Raw genomic sequence first — 20299 nt, forward strand, 5'->3', positions numbered from 1 at the left:
AAAGTGTAACATCGGTATGTTGTTACACTTACTACATACCGATGTTACACTTTAAAAAAATCTTTTTTGTTGTTACACTTTGAAAAAATTCGATTTTGTTGTTTCATTTCAATAAATTTTTTTATTTTTGTTTCACTTATATGTGTTGTGAATAGAAGTTGCGTTTTCATTCTCGGACATTCAAATAAGGACATTCATATGGTAGTTATGATTGGGTGTTGAATCGTTTAGCCATTTTCAGAGATTTTTTCAGCTTTTATAAAACATATTATTCGATGGTATTAGAGTAATTGATTAAATTAACAATGAAACGGATCTATTCATAAAATGTCGATCAATCTTCAATATTCATTCATTAATTCACTCTCTTCAAAAAGCATTCGTCATCTTAGTGAAGATAAACTAATTCAACATTTTTTTTTCTCTCTTGCTTTCCACGCAAAAACTTTATTTGAGATGAATGGGAAAAAATTTTTGATCGAATAATTCGGTATTGTTCGGAAAACATCATTCAAAAAAAAACCAAGATGATGAGGCAAAGATAAATGTGACAAACCGTTGAAAATTGTTTTTCTTTGTTGTCGATATAAGAATTGTTCATGAATGATTGAGCACTGGAAAACTATTCGCCCATTCTTTTTCCTTTTGGTTACGGAAATTGATAAACGATAGGAAAATGCTTTGAAAAATTCAATTCTGTAAGTTTGTTGCCTGAACCAAAATGGAATAAAAGAAGAAGAAAAAAACGATTCAACGCTTTTTTTGCATGTCAAGAATCAATTCAAGAATAGCAGAGATTTGGATAAACTTTTTATTTGCTCCATTTCCTCATTTGCCACCCATTATGAATGGATTAAGGCCAACATAAAAAATTCATCGACAAAAGAATGTTCATGTAATTTTAATAACATTTCACTCCTATCACACGCTCCATTATTGACACGGAGAAGACAACAAACACGTTGAAATGTCACTAAAATGCCAACACAACAAGCGAAAGCTGTTGGCAAATTTGCATTCAAAATTATCTTTTTGACTTAATTATAATATAATTCGGTTGAAACACACGTCTCAATCACATCCTGAATGATGAACCTTCGAACCTTTAGAACTTTTCAATTCATATATAATAATCAACAGCATTAGGTCCTCGAATTTAGCCCATACACACACACGTATACACAAAACAACAACAAGATCAATTTGTTGTCTTATCAAAATCTGTAAAATCACTGTCTAAAATTGGAAATGGCAAAGTTCGTTCTTTGCTTCGATAGGAATAAGCTGCAAAAAAGGACAGTTGAGAAACAGGCAAATGCAGGTGGTGAGGTTTGAAAATTTCAAGTGTTGAAAAATAATTGCTCATTTTCCGAAATTATTTATGAACCTTCTGTGTGAATACAATGCATTGAATGGGAATAACTTTCGCCATTTCAACCGATTAAGTTTTTGCTTGACGTCGTTCGTTCGTACACCGTCATTCACAAAATACCCCCACACACACTCTCTATCTATTCGCTCCCCCATTGTGTTTACATCGCACAACTTTCGAAACAAGCAACTGCAAACACACAACTGAATGCACTTTTCCGGATGTAACATTGAGCAGTGAATAATAGACCATACATTTGGCGCACAAAAAAAACAACGGCACGAAAAAAAGAAATCCTTTTTATATTACAACAATTAATTTATAGGTAATTCGAAGGGTTCAACTAATATTCCAACTAATACTACTTACTTCGAATGAATTTTCCTTGGAATTTAAAATTTTAATAAATAAATAAAACACTGACATTCCATTGTTGCTTCTTTTTTTTCTTCTTTTCAATTGTTTGTTGTCACTTGTTTCGTTTTTGTTGGTCGCGGTTAAAAACGTCAAAAAACTGATTTTCCGCCGAATTTTTGATCAAAAACTTTTTTTTTATTGCTTAAATTGCTGAATATTTGTGGCGTCGCAGTAATTCATTTTACCGCAGTAATTGATTGTTTCACAACGATCTTTGACTATCAACACAGTCATTCCAGTTGAACGAACAACAAAATTTCTCATTTTGTGCCAATAATGTTGTGATTTAAGCCATTTGCTAAGTGTCAACGTATTTTTCATTTCAAATTATTCCGTTTGAAAGATACGTTTCGCCAACGAAAGAAACAAATGAATCGCAGTCATTGACTGCTCCAAAATGTTGTAAGCATCTGTACATCTATCCTGTGCGAAGTTCAAAATTGTACTGATTCTGTTGACGGTGGAAATGAGCTGCTTAACTTGATCACTGCCGTGTCTGATCGGCCGTTTGTTGAGGGAAAATGCTCGGAATCAATTGCCTAGTCGTGTATAGGAGTAGAGATAGCAGCAACAGCAGCATGTTACCATTTTTAGCGGTCGAGCTACACGCTCCATTCGCATGCGATGCGAAAGTTGTCATGAGCTGGTGAGGTGCATGTATACTACACAAATCCCATCTACATCGCATCGACATTCAGATACTGCCATCCGATGCGAACGTGTGTACGTATTGCAGAAGGCACGCATGTGACGCTCCAATGTTTCATATACGCTGTGTATTTTCTTCCAACCATTTTTCCATCCAGCAAGATTTTCCGTTATTAGCAGAACAACCAAAACATCAACAGCAGCAACGCTTTCTTATTCGATGCCTAGCCACACGGCAATAAAATTCGAGACACACGTTGGTTAGATGTTAATAAAACTATGCCGATTTTTCAAACAATTTATTGCCACTAACGAAGTTAATGGGGAGAATATTCCCGAACACATAACATTTTCGAATAACTTACGAACTAATTCTAATGAATATAGCACTGACTTTTGGGTACTATTTGCATTGTTTACCGATGCGGTGAACTTTTAACACCATATAAAATTTTAATTAAAACAAGTTATTAAACGCGCGATCTTGAAAATTAATTAGGTTTTTCATTCGCACCAGAGTCTAAACGAAAATGGAAATTATTTTTGCGGGTTGTTTTTGGGTCCCGATGTTGTGTGGAAATTATTGAGCTTCCATATGAAATTTTAATTGAAACAAGTTATTAAACGCGCATCTGCGTACACTGCGAAGATATAATTTTAACTGATACCAAGCGGATGAAAATCATTGTGTTGTTTTTTTCGTGGGTGAACAAATAAAATTCATATACTTATGGGCTACGAATCGTAGTAACCGAAATATGATGGGTCCATTACTGGTCTTTTATACGGATTTCGATATAATATCGTATTATTGTAAAAGAGATTTGAATTCATTTAAAAATAAATAAATTGAAAAAATTCATAATTCGCATCAGGACAAACCATACATGAGTGAAATTTGTTTTGAATGAAATTAAAATGGGGAGACACACGTAGATTGGCTTTTTATAGAGTAACTTGGAGAATTGTGTAAGCTTGAAACACTGATTTAAAAACGACCAGACATAGAAAAGTATTAATGGTTTCCAAATGTTTATTGTTGTCATAACGTCAGGACAATGTACATATTTTGAAATGAGCGGTGGAAAAGAAAATAGCTCTGAATTCGTGTGAATTAATAAAAGATATATGATAATTAAGAAAAAAATTAGAACGTTAAATAAATGGGTGATGGTGATGAGTGATTGGAAAATGAAAAGTGTCGAATAAGACAATTAAAGATAAATAGAAAGAACAACAAAGCGAGATATTGGAAAATCAGTAGAACGAGACAATATAAGATCGGGGGAAATGGAGAGAGAGAGAGAGAGAGAGAGAGAGAGAGAGAGAGAGAGAGAGAGAGAGAGAGAGAGAATAGAATCAAGTGAAAAACGATACAAAAAGAACAATAGAGAAATAGAAGAAGAAAGTGAAAGAGTGAATGTTTGGTTGATGAGAGAATGGATCGAAGAGCACTGGGTGGGGGAAAGAAGAGAATCATTCGAAATATTGATAAAAGTTTATGAGAAATGATGAATAGATAATTGAATGAGAGGAGATTGCAAATATTTGATGTCTCAAAGATGAAAAAGCGACTAGCGCCCGAGCCGAGCGAAGCGAGGCGAGATAGCTAGTCAATCATAAATTTATAGTTAATAAACGGTTCCAATTCTATGGGTGAGATTGAGAGTGGAGTATGTTTTTTCTTCGATTTATATTTTTGAAAAAGCGAGTATGTTTTCTGATGATTCTGTTGGCGTTAAAGTAGAGTATGTTGTAGTACCGTCTAGCCTCCGCGGTCTTCATGGTTTTCGCACAACTGATAAAAGATAACAACATGGTGTCTTCGGCAAAGTTGTAGTACTTGAGGTCTTCTATAACTAAGCTGAAGACAGTTATCTCTTATCTCTTATCAGTTGCGCGCAAATCGCGCACATAAAAAAGCAAATTTTATATAGAAATTTTTTTTTCTTATCATTTTTCGCGCTTTTCGCGGAACTGATAAGAGATAAGAGATAACTGACTTCGGCAATGTTATAGAAGACCTCGAGTGCTACAACTTTGCCGAAGACACCAAATTGTTATCTCTTATCAGTTCCGCGGAAACCGTGAAAAACCGCGAGGACCCGCTAAAAATGAACATACTCGCTTTTAACCATTTTTAAGTCGACAGAAACTTGCTCTTCTCTTTCGTAACAAAGTCAATCAAACATACACTACTCTCAATCTCACCCATAGAATTATAGTTAATGATATGATATTTCGATGATTCCGCCAGAAATAATTGTTCGAGACTTTATAATGAACCAACAAATGTTAACATAAAAAAACGAGTTTAGGACTAAACACATACCAAAATCCAAAAAAAAAACAATTTATTCAACTAAAAAAATGGTCTCAAAAATTGTGCGTATTCGAACGCAACAGCTTTTAGCCTCGTTGAAGAATATTTACTGAATTCGAGTCTGAAAAATCATCGAATCAAATGAAAAAGAATTCTTTGTCTCAATATTTAGTTTATTGGTAATTTGAGTTGCGTATTTGTACAAATAGCGTATATAAAGAATGAATGTGAGGCCATTTCGTTAGCATACCGAATCATGTAATATCAACATCTGCAACATCTAAAATATTCAATCTGATAGGTCATTGGCCGATTCATGCATTTGATTATTAACGAGGCTCTCTGAATAGTAACTGGATATCAACAAGATTTGTCCCATTCTAATCGCTTATGCACCGCACTTGGCCGGTTCACTATTTCCAAAAGTTTGGATTTTGCTGAAGTCTTCGCTCGAAATTTTGGTACCAGGTCTGAATGGTCGACAGTGGAACGAACGTTTCCGTTGGATTTGGTACCATTTGTGCCTGTGTCACTGCAAAACTGCTAATAAAATTGATGAAATTCTCGAGCATCTTTTGTCCGAACTGAACATAACTCGTTGTATTTGTCTACGATTCAAAAGCAAAATTGAAATTAGTAAAATTTTCAAATAAAATCGTAGTTAGCGGCGATAAATAGTACTTACCGTTGCTGGTTCCAATTGGGTAACTGTTGACTCAGGCTCAATTGAAACGCCGATTTGTGCAGTATGCGAAATGGGCTGCGAACCGAACACATTAAACTGAGACATGGCTGCTGATAGTCCATTTGTTTCCATTTCGTCCAACTTTTTCAGGGTTGATATTTTGAAAATGGCCGATGGTTTGTTGTTCGAAATATAGCCTGAAAAATTCGAATGTAAATTGATGTGAAAACGGGTCTCTACGTGCTGGAACACATTTTTCTTGTAAATAGTTACCTAAGAATTGCCAATTTGGCGGTGCATTTGGGTCTGGCCAGGAAAAATAAACTGCACCCGCCAGCCCCGCCGGCAATGGAATGGCACCGGTCAAAAAGATCACAATGTGATTTATATTGTCTGCCTCCGGAATATTCAACAGAAATTTACCTTCTTCCACTTGTTGAAAGTCCATTTGGACCTATGCAAAAAGAAACGCATTGAAATTGACGAAAAAAAAAATGTGCTCGATCGATTCATTAGAGAACATTCTAGATAGAATTCACATACCAATCGTCCCGATACAATACAGCCGAGCATTTTAAATTCGGAATTATTGACGAATCTAACGATGGATTATGGAAAATTCCAATGGAAAACAATTCGAATTAGTTATGAAAATAAAACCGTGCAAGAAAAAAAAGAGATTCGAATGAAAAGCGTTGACGCTCACAAATTTGTTCTGGAAAGAAACCAAGTTCAAAACGTAAACAACGGAGAAAAGTGAAGATATACTGGCGATGTGTTAATGCGTACTCGCATTGCGGTATATGAGATACACAACAATTTGTATGTGTAGTGGTGAGAAATGTCATTGAAACCCAAATGGATGGGTTTAATGACTAAATGTCAATACAATCGATTCATTTTTCCATCGCGGTAAACGATTGGCATTTGTGTTCTGTTTACAATCGCGATTGCACCGAAGTTTACTGTTTAAATGAGTGAGAAAAAGGATTCGGCCAGAGATTCAGCTAAAGATTCGATCAAATGGACCAAATATGCTGAAACCTACGATCCTATTCGAGTTGGATCAATCGATGGTACGTAGCATGGGACAGAAAATCGTTTCGGTTAGAGTCGAAGTAAATTATTTATAAAAGTGATGAAATAAAGAAAATTTGTCTCAGACAAAGTCTACTGGAAACGAAATCATCTTTTAATTTAAATATTTTACAACTTTCTTTTTTAAATTTGCGTATGAAAATTCTTTGGTATTTGACTGATTATGTTTCTGTACTTACCTAGGAACGGACACATATCCACATGATAATGGCATTGTTCGGGCCATAAAATCACATTACAAGCCAAATGAAAGGGTTGTTGGAAATCCAAAACATACCATCTTCATCGGCCGTTTACACTTACGCACTGACGAGGTAAGAGTTTGTTTTTGAAAGAAGAGTTTGAAACAACACCAAGCCAAACTAAAACCATTTTTCAATTTCAATGTTGATTAGGCAACGATTCGGCACAAATTTCAACGATATGGTAAAATTGTGAACTTACGTTTGGTTCGTGATGCAGTAACGGCCATTTCGAAACAATACGCTTTCGTGGAGTACGAATCGAGTTCAGCGGTAAAAGATGCAATCTACGACATGGACCAAAGAGTCATCGATAATCGAGAGATTATCGTTGATCAAGAACATGAACGACGATTGGAAGGATGGAAACCGAGACGTTTGGGTGGCGGTTTCGGTGGTAAAAAAGAATCAGGCCAATTGAGATTTGGCTGCAAATTGCGACCATTTCAACGACCCTACGATACAAATAAACCGATGACGAGCAAAGGATTGAAAGACGTTTTTCGACACCAAAAATACCATAAATGAAGATGTAAAACTAAGATATCGTTCATAATTATTGTTGAAATAAACGAATGAGTGAATTAAAAAACCATGCCAAAATAATCAAACAAATGGCTGCGAACAGAAATAAAAACATCAAATTTTGAACAAATAAAGTTTAAACAATAAAATTTAGCAAAAATTAATTTATTTTTCATCAACAGTGAATTTGAAAAGTGTATTTTACAATGGATTTTTTTTTCTCGATAAGCCAATATTGTGATAGGAATTGATCACTGCAGAACGGCCGCATTGGCAACAATACTTGGATTATTGACAACTTCACCGAGACTTTCCAGCAATTCTTTACGGTAGTCGTCAAAGTCTCCATCGATTTCATTAATGGTTTGTTCTTCTATGACGTAGAGCGTACACGCTGTTTCTCGGATCAATCGTTCGTCGTGACTAACGATGACTACTCCACCTTTATATTCATTGATGGCTTCGGCCAATGCATCAATCGATTCAATATCCAAATTGTTTGTCGGTTCATCAAGAATCAACACATCTGGAGCGCTTAGGCACAGTTCAGCTAAAGCAACACGGGCCTTTTGACCACCAGATAAATCTTTCATTTTAATTGTATGCGCATGACTGATTAAACCAAATGATCCCAACGCTTTGCGAGCCTTTTCATGTGGTAAATCAAACAAACGTTGTAAATATTCGGCGGCACTTTCTTCAGCCGTTAAATGTTCACCTGAATGCTGATCGAACCGTCCGATGTGCTGTAATAGAAATTGTAAAATCATTAGCTTCTTTGACTCTGTACTAGATTCAATTCGATCATATCCATTAGATTAGCAAGAAAAAAATGCGACAAGTTTAATTGAGATTACGCACCAAACGATGGTTTCTCCGAAGTTCACCAATCTTTGGTTCCAGGTCACCGACTAATAATTTCAAAAACGTAGATTTACCCACACCATTCGGGCCGACGATGGCAATACGACTGTTCAAGTCAATACCAAAATCCGTTTTTATAAACAACGGTGGCTGTCCGTCGAAATTGAAAGTGACATCTGAAAATAAAATTGTGTGTTTTTTTTACATTTCATTTTGCCAATCTAATTCGATTTACAACTTACTGTGCAATCCCAAAATTGGTGGCTGTAATGGAGGTGGATCGGGGAATCGGAACTTGACAACATAATCTTTCGGTCTTGAGAGCAATTCTTGTGGTGCATCATCGTCATCGTTCTTTTGATTTTTGCTGCGATTCTTCTCCTGTTTCCGCGTCAGCACTTCTTTTTGTTTCTTTTCGGCCGCCTTCTTCGATTGACCATGTGCCTTCAATTCCTTGATACGTTTCTCCTGCTTTTCAAACTCCTTGTTTTGTTCGCGCCGCTTTTGCACAAACATTTTCTTAAACATTGAATAATTGCCTTTGTAATAGTATAATTTTTTATTGTCTAAATGGATAATTTCGTTGCACACATTGTCCAAGAAACTCTGGTCGTGAGACACAATCAACAATGTTTTCTTCCATCCTTGTAGATAGCTAAAAAAAAATGAATGAAAGTGGTCAGTTGTGAATGAAACAAATCAAAACCGCTTCAATGCCAACCAAATGTGAAAACATGTATGTACTTACTTATCAAGCCAAATGACAGCGTTCAAATCCAAGTGATTGGTCGGTTCATCGAGCATCAAAAGTGTTGGTTCCAAATAAAGTGCTCGTGCCAATGACACTCTCATTCTCCAACCACCAGAGAAATTCTTAGTTGCACGATTTTGCATTGATTTAGAGAAGCCCAAACCAGCTAGAATACGACGAGCTCGTGGTTCGGCTGAATCGGCACCGATCGCCTTTAATTCAGCATACACATCGTTCAATTCATCTTGAACATCTAAGTCACCGGCTTCAATTTTTGTCTCCAATTCTTTGCATTGTTCCAGGAGTTTGCTGCGCTTTACATCGGCATTGAGTATAGTTTCGACGGCAGTGTAATCATCGGCCACCACCTCTTGTTCACAGAGCAATACATCGATATTTGGCGGAATTGCGAATGCGCGTGTCGCTATGTGACGCAATAGTGTAGTCTTACCGTGACCATTTGGGCCAACTAAACCATAACGTCTGCCGTTTGCGATCAGTAAATTTGCATTGACAAACAAATCATTGCCTTTCGCTGAAATGGTAAAATTTTCGATTTTAATGTCGACTGCATGCTCCAGGGCTGCTTTTTGGCCACCGCTCTTCTGCACTTGCGACATTGTAAAGTTGGAATCAAGTTCCGATTGGCCTTGGCCACCTTTTTTCGTGAGAGCTTCCATTTGTTTCTCGTAGTCTTGCTGTTTTTTAAGCTTCTTCTTCTCCTTGTTTGTAACGCGTTTCTCTTTCTTCTCACTCTTCTCACTCATGTCATCCTCATCATTCACTGGGCTAGGTGAATCGGCTTCTTCTGGTTGTTCTGCCTGGGGCTCTGGGGCGACTTCAGGTTCACGCTCCGGCTCCTTTTGCTCTGCTGGCTCGTCTAGTTTCACTTTTGACAAAGACTCAGCAACAGCTTCTGAAAATTTATGGATATTTAAATAAAATTTAATATTTCAAACCGAATGTTCACAAGGAGCAGCATTTAAAAAAACACTTGTTGAACGTGTGTTTTGAGGCAATTGGAACTTCTTCGAAAACGCATATGCGTTTTTATGTTAATACCAAATTTAAATGCGAAATCCATTTTACCTTCAACTTCATCGAGCGATTCGTCTTCGTTGAAAAGTTGTTCTTCTTCTTCCTCAACTTCAGTGGCCTTTTTGTTTTTCTTGTTTTTCTTCTTGTTTGCACTGGCGATTTGTGCAACGGGTGCCTCTTCCTCTGACTCAACATCTAAATCCAATTTGTCTTCATCGGCACTATCGTCGGAACAATCATCCTTTTTGTTCTTTTTGCCTTTCTTTTGGGCGGATTTCTTCGGAGCTGGTTTGCTCTCTTCATCTTGATCGTCATCAGGCCAGTCGTCGTCTTTTTTGCCTTTCTTACCCTTTTTCTTTAATTTGGCCGATTGCTTAGTAGGAGCATTCGAAGACACTTCACTGGCACCATCACTAGCTACATCATCCTCATCATCGGAATCCTTATTTTTGCCTTTGTTCTTCTTCTGCAAATGTCAAACAAACATTGAATGTAAATTTATTGCTTCGAATCCAACCATATGTTGAAAATTAGAAGGCACACATACCTTATTTGATTTCTTGGCAATTACAATCGGTTCATCGTCATCATCGCTATCATCGCGTTTGCTCTTTCCTTTTCCCTTTTTCTTTTTTGACGATAACGATTCCTCAATATTGATGGTCTCTGGGGCATCATCATCGCTCCAATCGTCATTTTTACCCTTTTTACCTTTGCTTTTGCCACTTTTCTTCTTAGCAGCCGACTTCGAGCTTACGGTGGTGATATCACTTTCGGCCAGCGACGACACTTTGCTGGCCGTATCATCGAAATCGTCATCAAGATCTTTCTTCTTATTTCCGCGTTTTTTCGACATTTTCACTCGATTACTTACAAACGACGCGATATATTGAACAAAAAAAATGATGACAATGGAATTTCGAACGAACGAATGAGACTATTCACAACACAATCAAGAAAAAATATGTCACACTTTCCCTTAATTTCTTACGGTTGCAAAATTCGTATGGTCAAACGCCTGCCAGAAATGCATGCATTTGAGAGAAGAAAGACCGTAAACGTAGTTGTCTAACACGTTCGACGTTTTACTTTCCGTTCTACGGTCGCGTGTATAAGAATTAAGTGTGAAATGTCAAAATTACAATCACATGTGCGCGCTCAACGCACACACTTGCACACATCCATTTACTTTGCGAATCTGTCAAATGTACTCGAACGAGAGCAGAAACTTAAAAACAATGAACTCATCGCAAAAACTAAACGTTCATTGCAATGCTGTTGTGGCATTAAGCCGGAATTCAAAGATTATGAAAAATGGAACTTTTCACATGATAAAACGCTGAATTTTGATTTGTTTTTACTTTCTCCTTACTGATGAATATTTTATCAAGTTCATTGAACACCACAAACTTTGGGATAAACATCAAATACTTATTATGAAAATTGACACAGTTTGGCCAACTGGTAAAAGAAAATACGGCATTCACCAGCGGTGATACCATGCATAATTTGAGCGGAATATGGTGAAATTACTCCATGACTGTCTATTTTGCTTGTCATTCGATTACAGATAGAGAGAAGCGCTAAAGAACACCATCAATTGTTAGTTTTGATATTTATCATTAGTAAAATATAATTTTTGGCGGTCTTATGCTCCAACCATTGAGCATTTTTTAATCCGATTTGGTTTTTGAAGTGAGTAGAACATTTTGCACAAACATTACTATCAATTCCAATTGAAATAACAGCAAAAAAGGAAATAATTGCAATTTCTTTGTCTGCATCGAACTCTATCGGCTTTATTGTTGTTCTTATAAAAATATAACATCGACAGACACATTTAAATTCCATTGATTTTCTCTGTGTGTCATCTAATTTATAAACATGACTCATTTTTTTTTTTGCCTTGGTTCTGTTTCTATGTTTGGTTTAGGTTTAATTCTCGATTCGAATAAATCATGGAAGTGTTGAGTGCACACTTGAAAAACATTCGGGTACCATGCGGAAACGATAATGTTTTTAAGGATGAATGCGTTTATTCATACGACACACCGGTAAGTGATTTTGGGTTCGGGTGCTATTCATTCGAACAAAACTAACACTCACGAATAAAAATGTTGAATGTAGGAAACACCAACGGGACTGTATGTGAGTCTGTCAACATTTCTCGGATTTGGTCAAGATTATGTTGATGGCTATTACCAAAAGAGTGGAAACGCCGTATTTTTGCACATTTTTCGCGAAAAAATCGAAATACCTGCAACAAATGAGCCACAAACAGATGGCCCGGAAAAGAAAATTACTCGCTTGGCGATCGGTGTAGAAGGTGGTTTTGATCCAAGCGAAAATAAACGCAAATACGAATACAAAGACCACTTGAATGTCGTCGTTTTTCCGAATGCCGTCAAAATTCCATACCCAAATATTGATTTGCCACTTTTGGTAAGTACATTCATCAGTCTCTATTTGAGAAACACATATTCCAATTCCAAGAGAGGCGCTCCTTTTTAACGTGTATGGTTACTATGTGGCGGTTTCTTTAGGTTAGCAATGCGGTCGAAGCGATTTTGGCGGCCGAATCGATTACAACAAAATTGGAAAAAGATGCATTGACTGGCACCTGGGATGGCGAAAAGCGTCAAGTGTCGCAATATGCGACTAATTTGCAACAGTTGGACAATGGAAAGAAAATTCCGCCATCTGGTTGGAAGTGTGAAAAATGCGATTTGACTAATAATTTATGGTTGAATCTGACGGACGGTTCAATCCTTTGTGGTCGCCGATTTTTCGATGGATCTGGTGGCAATGATCATGCCATTCAACATTACAGCGAATGCGGATATCCATTGGCCGTTAAACTGGGAACAATCACACCCGATGGTAAGGGTGATGTTTTCAGTTATTCTGAAGATGATATGGTGGAAAATCCCAATTTAATTGAGCATTTGGCGCATTTCGGTATCAAAACGAATCAATTGGAAAAGACTGACAAATCAATGATTGAGCTGGAATTGGACTTGAATCAACGTATCGGCGAATGGAGCATTTTAACCGAAAGTTCAAGCAATTTAGAGCCAATCTCTGGCCCCGGATACACGGGCATGAAAAATCTTGGCAACTCCTGTTACATGAACAGTGTTATGCAAACATTATTCACAATTCCGGATTTCGTTGAGCGGTTCGTCACAAAAGCACCGCAAATTTTCGACCGGTATCCCAGTAATCCGGCCAACGATTTTGACATTCAATTGTAAGTGGTTTCTGTCGCATTAAATCATTACTCCACTTTCGATTCCAATTAACGCTCAATGTTTTTCTCTTGATTTCAGTGCCAAGCTCGGTGTTGGCTTATGGAGCGGCAAATACAGTGGCGTTGCCGACAATACATTGGATTCGGATAGCACGGGCATTTCACCGGTTATGTTCAAAAATCTCATCGGAAAGAATCATAAAGAATTCTCCAGTAAACAACAGCAGGATGCTCAAGGTCTATTCCCCTATATTTTTACAAGAACTAGACATTTATCTATTAATTTAACATTAGCATTCCCTTTATGATTAGGAATAATAATTTATGGATGAATTAATTTAACAAATCATATATTTATCCATCTTGTACCCCAAAGAATTTCTGTTACATGTGATTAGCGAACTCGAAAAACACAGCCGCAACGAGTCAAATCCAGCCGATGCATTGAAATTTTCGGTGGAAGATCGGGTTGAATGTTGCGCCAGCGGCAAAGTTAAGTACACAAAACGTGATGAATACTGCCTTCCGTTGCATATTCCATTGCAACTAGCCACGAATGCTGCCGAGGTGCGTGAATATGATCAAAAAGTGGCTGAGGCTGAAAGCCGTGGCCAAAAGATTGATCCAAATTTGCATGTTCGACCACGAATCCCATTGCAATATTGCCTCGATCGATTCGGTCAAACTGAAGTTGTTGAACAATTTTACAGTACAGCCATCAATGGCCAAACAAATGCTAAAAAAACCACTCGCCTGGCTACGATGCCCGATTACATAATTTTGCATTTGAAAAAATTCACATTACGCGAAGACTGGACATGTGTTAAGCTCGATGTTGCTGTTGAAATTCCCGACATTTTGGATTTGAGTGCATTACGTTCGACGGGACTGCAATCAAATGAAGAGCTCTTGCCTGAATTGGACAAAGAACCTCCACAGCCCGAATTCGACGAAGGGTTTATGGGTCAATTGACCGAAATGGGCTTTCCAATTGAAGCCTGCAAACGTGCTTTGTTTTACACCAAAAACGCTGAAATCGAATTGGCCACACAATGGCTCATGGAGCACATATCTGACAGTGACTTTGGTGATCCATTTGTTCCACCCGGAACCGATGTGTCGGGCGTCGCATTTGTACCTGATCCGTCTGGATTGGAGATGCTCATGGGTATGGGATTCAATAAAGTCCAAGCAACCAAAGCATTGAAAGAAACAAACAACAACATCGAACGGGCCGCCGATTGGATCTTCTCTCATCAAATGGAAATTGACAATTTGGAAGAAGGTGCTGCAGTTGAAGCTAGTAGCAACGCTCCTCCAGCTCCACAACAATATCGGGATGGCGATGGTCGTATGTATTGGACAAAAAGAAAATTGTGGATTTTTCACAGAATTTTCAGATCATACCAAATTAGATTTCGGTATTAGTAATAGATTCATTTCTGATTCGTCTCTCTTTTTATTCTTCTTTTGCAGAATACAAGTTGGTTGGGTTCATTTCGCATATGGGCTCATCATCGCAGGTCGGTCATTATGTGTGTCACATTTTAAAGAACGACAAATGGGTCATATTCAATGACAGTAAAGTTGCTATCTCGCAAAATCCACCAAAGGAATTAGGCTATTTGTACTTGTATCAACGGCTTTAAGTCGATCTGATCGAAAAAAAAACATAAACGAAAACATCGGCCTCGCATTCAACTCTTCTCTCAACATTTGTTCTAACAACCTCATCGAATTAAGCATTTAGTAATTTTTTTTTTGAATAAAATTCACCTAATTTGAAAAGAAGAAAATAATACAATCACTTAAAAATTCTCCTCGTCCAACGGGAGCCTAAGTTATTCGATAATTTTTTCATACAATTTCAGTACAGTATACTAAATAAAAGATATTTGCGCATAAAAATGAGAAAGTTTTTTTTTTTAATTTTGTTCAAAGGTTTTTGTTTACTCTCCGAACCAATAGTTTTGCATTGAAATTCGAGAAAAAAAAATGGTATTGGCTAGTCATATAAATTTTATTTTCAATGATCTAGACATTTGGATACTTGGTGATCTTAAATAAATCATACATATATCTCTCTGTATGTGTGTGTGTGTGTGTGTGTGTGTGTGTGTGTGTGGAAAAATATAAAATGATAATATTTGAATAGCTTTCAACGGATTGAAAACCAGAAACCACATACTATGATGTACCACATAATATAAAACATATTTATTGAAGAATGCAATTTTCCCTTTGATCGATAATTTATGGAACGAGAAGTCATTGAAATTTAAGATAAAAACAAATGGTTCCAATAACAAAAATGATAAACATAAAAATAACGACAAAAAAATGAAAACAATTTTCAAAAAAAAATCGTACAGAAATCGCCAAAATCGAACAAAAGATACTTAGTTTCTTTCTTCTTCATTTATTTAAAGTTAATTGTATTTAAATACGAGCACGCATGGCTTCAGCTTCCTGTATCATGTTGACTGAGTGTAGAAAACCAAACAAAATGTTGGTATAATCATCACGATAGCGCTGAAAATGAGCCACATGCGGTGATTTGTCCCAGCATTTCCAGTCGCAACGAATGCCGGCCGATTCCCATGATTGCTTTACTAGGGTATTTGCCTTGACCGAACCGATTGGATCGCTGTGTGAGAGAAGGAACAAGGCAGGCTTCTTCACCAAAGTGCTTGCAAATACTTGGCTTGCTCGAATATAGTGCTGTGTGGCCGGAATGTGGAATGTTCTCAAGTGATACCTAAATGCAAATGAAAACCAAATCATATGATTTTTTGTTTTTATTTTATTTGGGAATATAAAATTTCTCAAATCACTCACATCAAGTAATTTTTCAATGCGTTTTGCAAAGTATCATTTCTGGGGAAAACGGCTTTTGGCACGCCAATTGTGAGTTCCGATAATTCCACAGCAGAGTCCCAAACTTGCCCCTGAATCATATCAATTAAAAGACGATAACGATCCACATCGCGTGACATATGGACCATACATTCCCCCCATAGATAGGCGCCAACCGAAAAACCGTGCAAGAGTACCGGGTTTTTTTGATTCACATTGTTTTCCAAAAATTTGACCACGTCAACCGCAACCAACTGTAACATGAGCAAGAGCAAAAAAACGAAATATTATAATTTACATGGATGAAAGTGACTATTAAATACGTCAAAATATGTAAAATACGATAATGTTATAATTTATGAATTCATTTTTTACCTGTGTCCCCTTAGTTGGCCACATCACTTGCCATGGTGTAACACTCACAGTCATTACATCGAACCCTTGATCGATGTAAATTTGAGCATATTTCTTGATATGATTTGGCTTTGCCATTAGCCATTGGAACATAACGACCAAAGGTTTGTCGAGTTCGGTTTTCAATCTGCACAAAGAAAAGCACAAGCGTTGTTGTTGTTGTTGTTGTTTTTTTAAAGAGAAATTCATTATTTCGTTGGTATAACTAACCTTAATGTGGTGTCATCTTTCTCAATGCATCTCTTCTGCTCGCTTAGCAATCGCATGTGCTTTGTTATTTCATGAGTACTAATCGAACGAAGCTGCGGCAATGCCAAATTATTGCGTCCAATCTAAAATAGAAATGGTGGGTGTTAAAAAGTTATCATTAAATTGAATGTAAAGTTTGTAGTCAGTCTATTTGTCTATTTCTGTATTTGATGCTTATGGAATCAATTAAGTGAAGAACCACAAATACTCGGCTACTAGTGTCAATTGTCCCAGAATGACAAGGAAAAGTATTTCCTTCTTATAGTATTTGTTTCTTGATGTTGTGGAAAAAGTCATGTATGCCGACGAATGACCGTTTCGAAACAAAGTATCATATTTAGTACGTCAATCCATGAAGATCAATCATTATTGGAATGAACCGAGAGGGCTGCATTTGAGCCGTTCATCAATATCAATAATAATGACCGTTCGTTAAAAACGACCATTCGAATGCAATTCAATTCATAGGTATTATGTGTTCAAGACATTTGCTTAGAATGTCAAAAACAATTCTGCAAGTCAGTGAAAGGGATCAAACATCGTGCGTTGTATGCACAGTCGCTTTTATGCATCTTAAAAATGAAGAAACGAAGAAAATTGGTCGCGTTTAATCTGAATTGTCATGATTGCATCAATAGTTCATTAGCGACACAAAAGTTTTTGCTTGCAAAAAAAAATATGATACAAAAAAAACGGCAACTTTTCTTTGGATATTGTAGTGTTGGCTATTACAAATGTTCTCCACAGCGCAAATTGATGACAGTTAATTGGAATAATTGTTGCCGAGTAAACACGTCAGTCAAAAACATTGCGAAAGACAATTGAAAAAGAAGAGAGAAAAGAGAGAGAGAGAGAGAGAGAGAGAGAGAGAGAGAGAAAGATAGAATGGGCTTGCCCGCAACGAACGTTGACCAAACGAAACGAAAAGAAAAACGGTGAGTTACATCGGCGGTTCCCGTGGTGGCCGCGTGATCGGCATCAAATGGAAAAAAACCACAACGAAGAGAGTGCATACCTGAAGCGAAATTGTCACGGTAAAAAAAAAAGGAGAAGCGAAAGAATACGAAACAAAGCATAAAGCATAACGTGATATAATAGCAGCGCCAACTGCCCACAGAAACGAACACTTGAAAAAAACAAAATTCAAGCGAAGGTTATGGACCAATTTGTTGTGTCGCAATGCAATTCGCTCGCTTCAAGTGTGAATTGATTCGTTTCTACGCTCGCTACGCTCAGCTGTTCATGAGCAAATACAAAGTAACGAACATCGATTTGCCGAGCGCACACATTCGATCGCATGAATAAATCAAAATGGAAAATTTTTGGTTTTTCGACTATTTTTGTTTGATGTGCGTAGAATAAAAGAGGTAGAGATAGATAGAAATTTTTAATGCATAATATTATTTGAGACAAAAACTGATAAGAAATATAAACCAGAATTTAAGTGACTTTTTTTTAAATCGTGTTCATTTCTTCTGCAAACATTCTTTCGAGATAATTTTTTTTTATCTTATTTCGTTTTATTTACACAGAGATTGGACGTTCAGGTTTTTTTTCATAACTTATAAACTGGGTCTATGTCAAGTTTAATTGTAACGATGATGAAATAATGGACAAATCTAATCCGAATCAATGCAATGGCATTGTGAGTTTAGTCATATTGAGATCTATCACACGTCATCGCGACCATAATATGTGTCAATCTTCCAAATATCAAAGACCTTCTGCACATTAGCACAATATAGTTTCAAAGGTGAGAAATGGAATAGTCACCCAATTGGGAATAATAGATAAACAAATGATTTCGTTATGTTGTTGTATTTTTATCTATTTTTAGACTATAGAGAATGTGTATGTCGAATATCGATTTTTTTTTCTTCTATGTGATTTGAGTAGTTTGTCCACCGTGTATGTTTTGAAGTAAGCCCGAACATTGTCTTTTTTTTCAATTGATTTGTAATTTAAATTCGATAGAAATGTTAAATGCGAACGCAATCCACACAACATGATAACTAAAACGTTCAAAACATCTGACATCGGCGACAGAAGAGAGAGAGTGTGAGAAAAAGCGTACGTAGGAAACAGTCTATTGATTTCAAGCGGATTGCCGTTGAAGCGGTATGTACACGAGTTCGAAACGTGATACCATAAGACTTCATACTTGATGCGCTACCCTTTTCATTCGTTGCGTTGTGCACGATGTGTACACTCAGTTTGGTATGTTTATAGCTGCTGCTGCTGTTGTTGTTGTGCAAGCAGCCAATGCAATTCAGAATTGGGTCGACACTGAATACCGATGCAAAGAAACTAAGATATAAGTCCTTTGCCCATGCAATGGACATATTTAATATTTTTGTCGGGCGCTTGCGACTAGTTCACAATTTAAAAATTAATTCTTATTGCCCAGCATAAGAGAATCATCTGTTTGGTGTTATTTTTCTTCTACTGTTTATTTCTGTTCACCGGCTCATTTCATAACATCGAATACTTACGATTGCATGCTTCTTGCTGAAACTCGAATAGCTGAGAGCGCTTTGCGAGTGGATTGATTTGGTCGTCGGTGCAGGACACGTCACATGCTGATATCGACAAGGATAATATGCTGCAGTCGATATCGATTTACTTGCATCAATGGCAAGCTGCAATCGATTGACCGAACTGATGACGGCTGTCGCTCCCATTCGCATCGTGGACAATTTGGAGTGAAACATTCTTTCAAACAATTCGTTTTATTTACTGAACTTTAAAATAGTAGCAAAATAAAAAACCACCTTTCGTACGTTTCAACTGGCAAATTCAATTTACTTTCAACTGAATTCAGACGGAAATTGTCTAAGCACACCGATTTTGGTGATCGATATATTTGTTGAATGTTTCTGATGTTGAGTTGTACTTTTGGAATATCACACAATCACAATTAATTATTTAATGGGAATTGATTGATCGGTATATCATCGTCACACAGAACCCTTAATTTATATTGGGCCGAGAACGAATCACAATCTTTTTTATTATCGGAGTTTTAATTGAATCCGCCAAATAATCCAATGAAAAACAAATACTAATGTTTTGTTGCATTTGATTTTGTGGTTCTTGAAAATATATCCAATTTGAAGGAGAAATTCAAAGAAACTAACACTTCATGTGTGATAGTGTGTGAAAAATATGAGTTTTTTTCTCACAGCTGTCCACTATGTTCTTTTGCTGGCTCAGCTACTGAATGAATCGATGTTCAGCGACCGACTGAATTGTGTTCGGCACGACTGCTTTACAATGCTATGTGGATTTTTGATGTATGGGCATGTATGCTACCATCGAACGGTGGAATCATACGATTCGCTTAAACGTTCGCATCATTCAAATAGCACGACGTTGTATTCTACATTTGAACGGAGAAAAAAAAAAACAACAACAGCACACATTACTTATTAGATTGCACTCGAACAGCAGCAGCAGTCGCATCTCTCGACCGATCAAACAATAATAAAATGCAAACAAATGTGACAAACAGGCAAAATTAAGCGATGTTGAACAATGAAAATAATCTCTGTCTCGTTGAAAACCTGT

At 36.9% G+C, this 20299-nt stretch overlaps 6 protein-coding genes across 6 annotated transcripts in view; 2 read left to right on the top strand and 4 right to left on the bottom strand.

The window, feature by feature from the left end:
• Positions 1-2403, bottom strand: part of LOC129573885 (neuropeptide CCHamide-1 receptor-like) — a 44700-nt gene extending 42297 nt beyond the window's left edge. The window contains exon 1 of the mRNA XM_055455024.1: positions 1742-2403. The gene's annotated coding sequence lies outside the window, so the exon portion shown is untranslated. The remainder of the gene's footprint in view (positions 1-1741) is intronic.
• A 2509-nt stretch (positions 2404-4912) lies between these two features.
• On the bottom strand, positions 4913-6249 carry LOC129574117 (protein OPI10 homolog). Its single transcript, XM_055455551.1, has 5 exons — positions 6152-6249; positions 5989-6043; positions 5719-5899; positions 5446-5642; positions 4913-5368 (listed from the first exon to the last, which is right to left on the bottom strand). The coding sequence occupies exons 2-5, from the start codon at positions 6016-6018 to the stop codon at positions 5174-5176; spliced, it is 603 nt and encodes a 200-aa protein (XP_055311526.1). The 5' UTR covers positions 6019-6043; positions 6152-6249; the 3' UTR covers positions 4913-5173.
• Positions 6250-6330: 81 nt separating this feature from the next.
• LOC129574116 (U11/U12 small nuclear ribonucleoprotein 35 kDa protein-like) lies at positions 6331-7470 on the top strand. The gene is made up of 3 exons (XM_055455550.1): positions 6331-6521; positions 6727-6857; positions 6939-7470. Exons 1-3 carry the CDS (start codon positions 6419-6421, stop codon positions 7311-7313), a joined length of 609 nt encoding a protein of 202 aa, XP_055311525.1. The 5' UTR covers positions 6331-6418; the 3' UTR covers positions 7314-7470.
• LOC129574112 (ATP-binding cassette sub-family F member 1) lies at positions 7460-11112 on the bottom strand. The gene is made up of 6 exons (XM_055455545.1): positions 10511-11112; positions 10015-10429; positions 8923-9841; positions 8417-8829; positions 8172-8350; positions 7460-8056 (listed from the first exon to the last, which is right to left on the bottom strand). Exons 1-6 carry the CDS (start codon positions 10817-10819, stop codon positions 7562-7564), a joined length of 2730 nt encoding a protein of 909 aa, XP_055311520.1. The 5' UTR covers positions 10820-11112; the 3' UTR covers positions 7460-7561.
• A 301-nt stretch (positions 11113-11413) lies between these two features.
• LOC129574113 (ubiquitin carboxyl-terminal hydrolase 5) lies at positions 11414-15121 on the top strand. The gene is made up of 7 exons (XM_055455546.1): positions 11414-11658; positions 11897-12017; positions 12091-12405; positions 12507-13213; positions 13293-13450; positions 13590-14564; positions 14690-15121. Exons 2-7 carry the CDS (start codon positions 11922-11924, stop codon positions 14860-14862), a joined length of 2424 nt encoding a protein of 807 aa, XP_055311521.1. The 5' UTR covers positions 11414-11658; positions 11897-11921; the 3' UTR covers positions 14863-15121.
• A 93-nt stretch (positions 15122-15214) lies between these two features.
• On the bottom strand, positions 15215-20088 carry LOC129574114 (uncharacterized). Its single transcript, XM_055455548.1, has 5 exons — positions 19225-20088; positions 16694-16815; positions 16445-16610; positions 16052-16323; positions 15215-15971 (listed from the first exon to the last, which is right to left on the bottom strand). The coding sequence occupies exons 1-5, from the start codon at positions 19441-19443 to the stop codon at positions 15653-15655; spliced, it is 1098 nt and encodes a 365-aa protein (XP_055311523.1). The 5' UTR covers positions 19444-20088; the 3' UTR covers positions 15215-15652.
• Between the last annotated feature and the right edge of the window lie 211 nt (positions 20089-20299).

Source organism: Sitodiplosis mosellana, unplaced genomic scaffold (genome assembly GCF_009176505.1).
Source record: "Sitodiplosis mosellana isolate CC-2019 unplaced genomic scaffold, AAFC_SMos_1.0 Smas_scaffold_6150, whole genome shotgun sequence".
Lineage (NCBI taxonomy): Eukaryota > Metazoa > Arthropoda > Insecta > Diptera > Cecidomyiidae > Sitodiplosis > Sitodiplosis mosellana.

Bases quoted from the DNA above. Each gene is read 5' to 3' on its own strand.
- LOC129574114 (XM_055455548.1), bottom strand. From the start codon at position 19,443: ATGTTTCACTCCAAATTGTCCACGATGCGAATGGGAGCGACAGCCGTC. The intron at 16,611-16,693 runs GTTAGTTATACC...TTCTTTGTGCAG, and splicing joins AAAGATGACACCACATTAAG to ATTGAAAACCGAACTCGACA. The intron at 15,972-16,051 runs GTGAGTGATTTG...ATTTGCATTTAG, and splicing joins GCATTGAAAAATTACTTGAT to GTATCACTTGAGAACATTCC.
- LOC129574113 (XM_055455546.1), top strand. From the start codon at position 11,922: ATGGAAGTGTTGAGTGCACACTTGAAAAACATTCGGGTACCATGCGGA. The intron at 12,018-12,090 runs GTAAGTGATTTT...TGTTGAATGTAG, and splicing joins TTTATTCATACGACACACCG to GAAACACCAACGGGACTGTA. The intron at 13,214-13,292 runs GTAAGTGGTTTC...TCTTGATTTCAG, and splicing joins AACGATTTTGACATTCAATT to TGCCAAGCTCGGTGTTGGCT.
- LOC129574112 (XM_055455545.1), bottom strand. From the start codon at position 10,819: ATGTCGAAAAAACGCGGAAATAAGAAGAAAGATCTTGATGACGATTTC. The intron at 9,842-10,014 runs GTAAAATGGATT...ATAAATTTTCAG, and splicing joins ATCGCTCGATGAAGTTGAAG to AAGCTGTTGCTGAGTCTTTG. The intron at 8,057-8,171 runs GTGCGTAATCTC...TTTCTATTACAG, and splicing joins TTCGGAGAAACCATCGTTTG to CACATCGGACGGTTCGATCA.
- LOC129574117 (XM_055455551.1), bottom strand. From the start codon at position 6,018: ATGCTCGGCTGTATTGTATCGGGACGATTG. The intron at 5,900-5,988 runs GTATGTGAATTC...CTTTTTGCATAG, and splicing joins GTATTGTATCGGGACGATTG to GTCCAAATGGACTTTCAACA. The intron at 5,643-5,718 runs GTAACTATTTAC...CGAATTTTTCAG, and splicing joins GCCAAATTGGCAATTCTTAG to GCTATATTTCGAACAACAAA.
- LOC129574116 (XM_055455550.1), top strand. From the start codon at position 6,419: ATGAGTGAGAAAAAGGATTCGGCCAGAGATTCAGCTAAAGATTCGATC. The intron at 6,522-6,726 runs GTACGTAGCATG...GTACTTACCTAG, and splicing joins TCGAGTTGGATCAATCGATG to GAACGGACACATATCCACAT. The intron at 6,858-6,938 runs GTAAGAGTTTGT...AATGTTGATTAG, and splicing joins TACACTTACGCACTGACGAG to GCAACGATTCGGCACAAATT.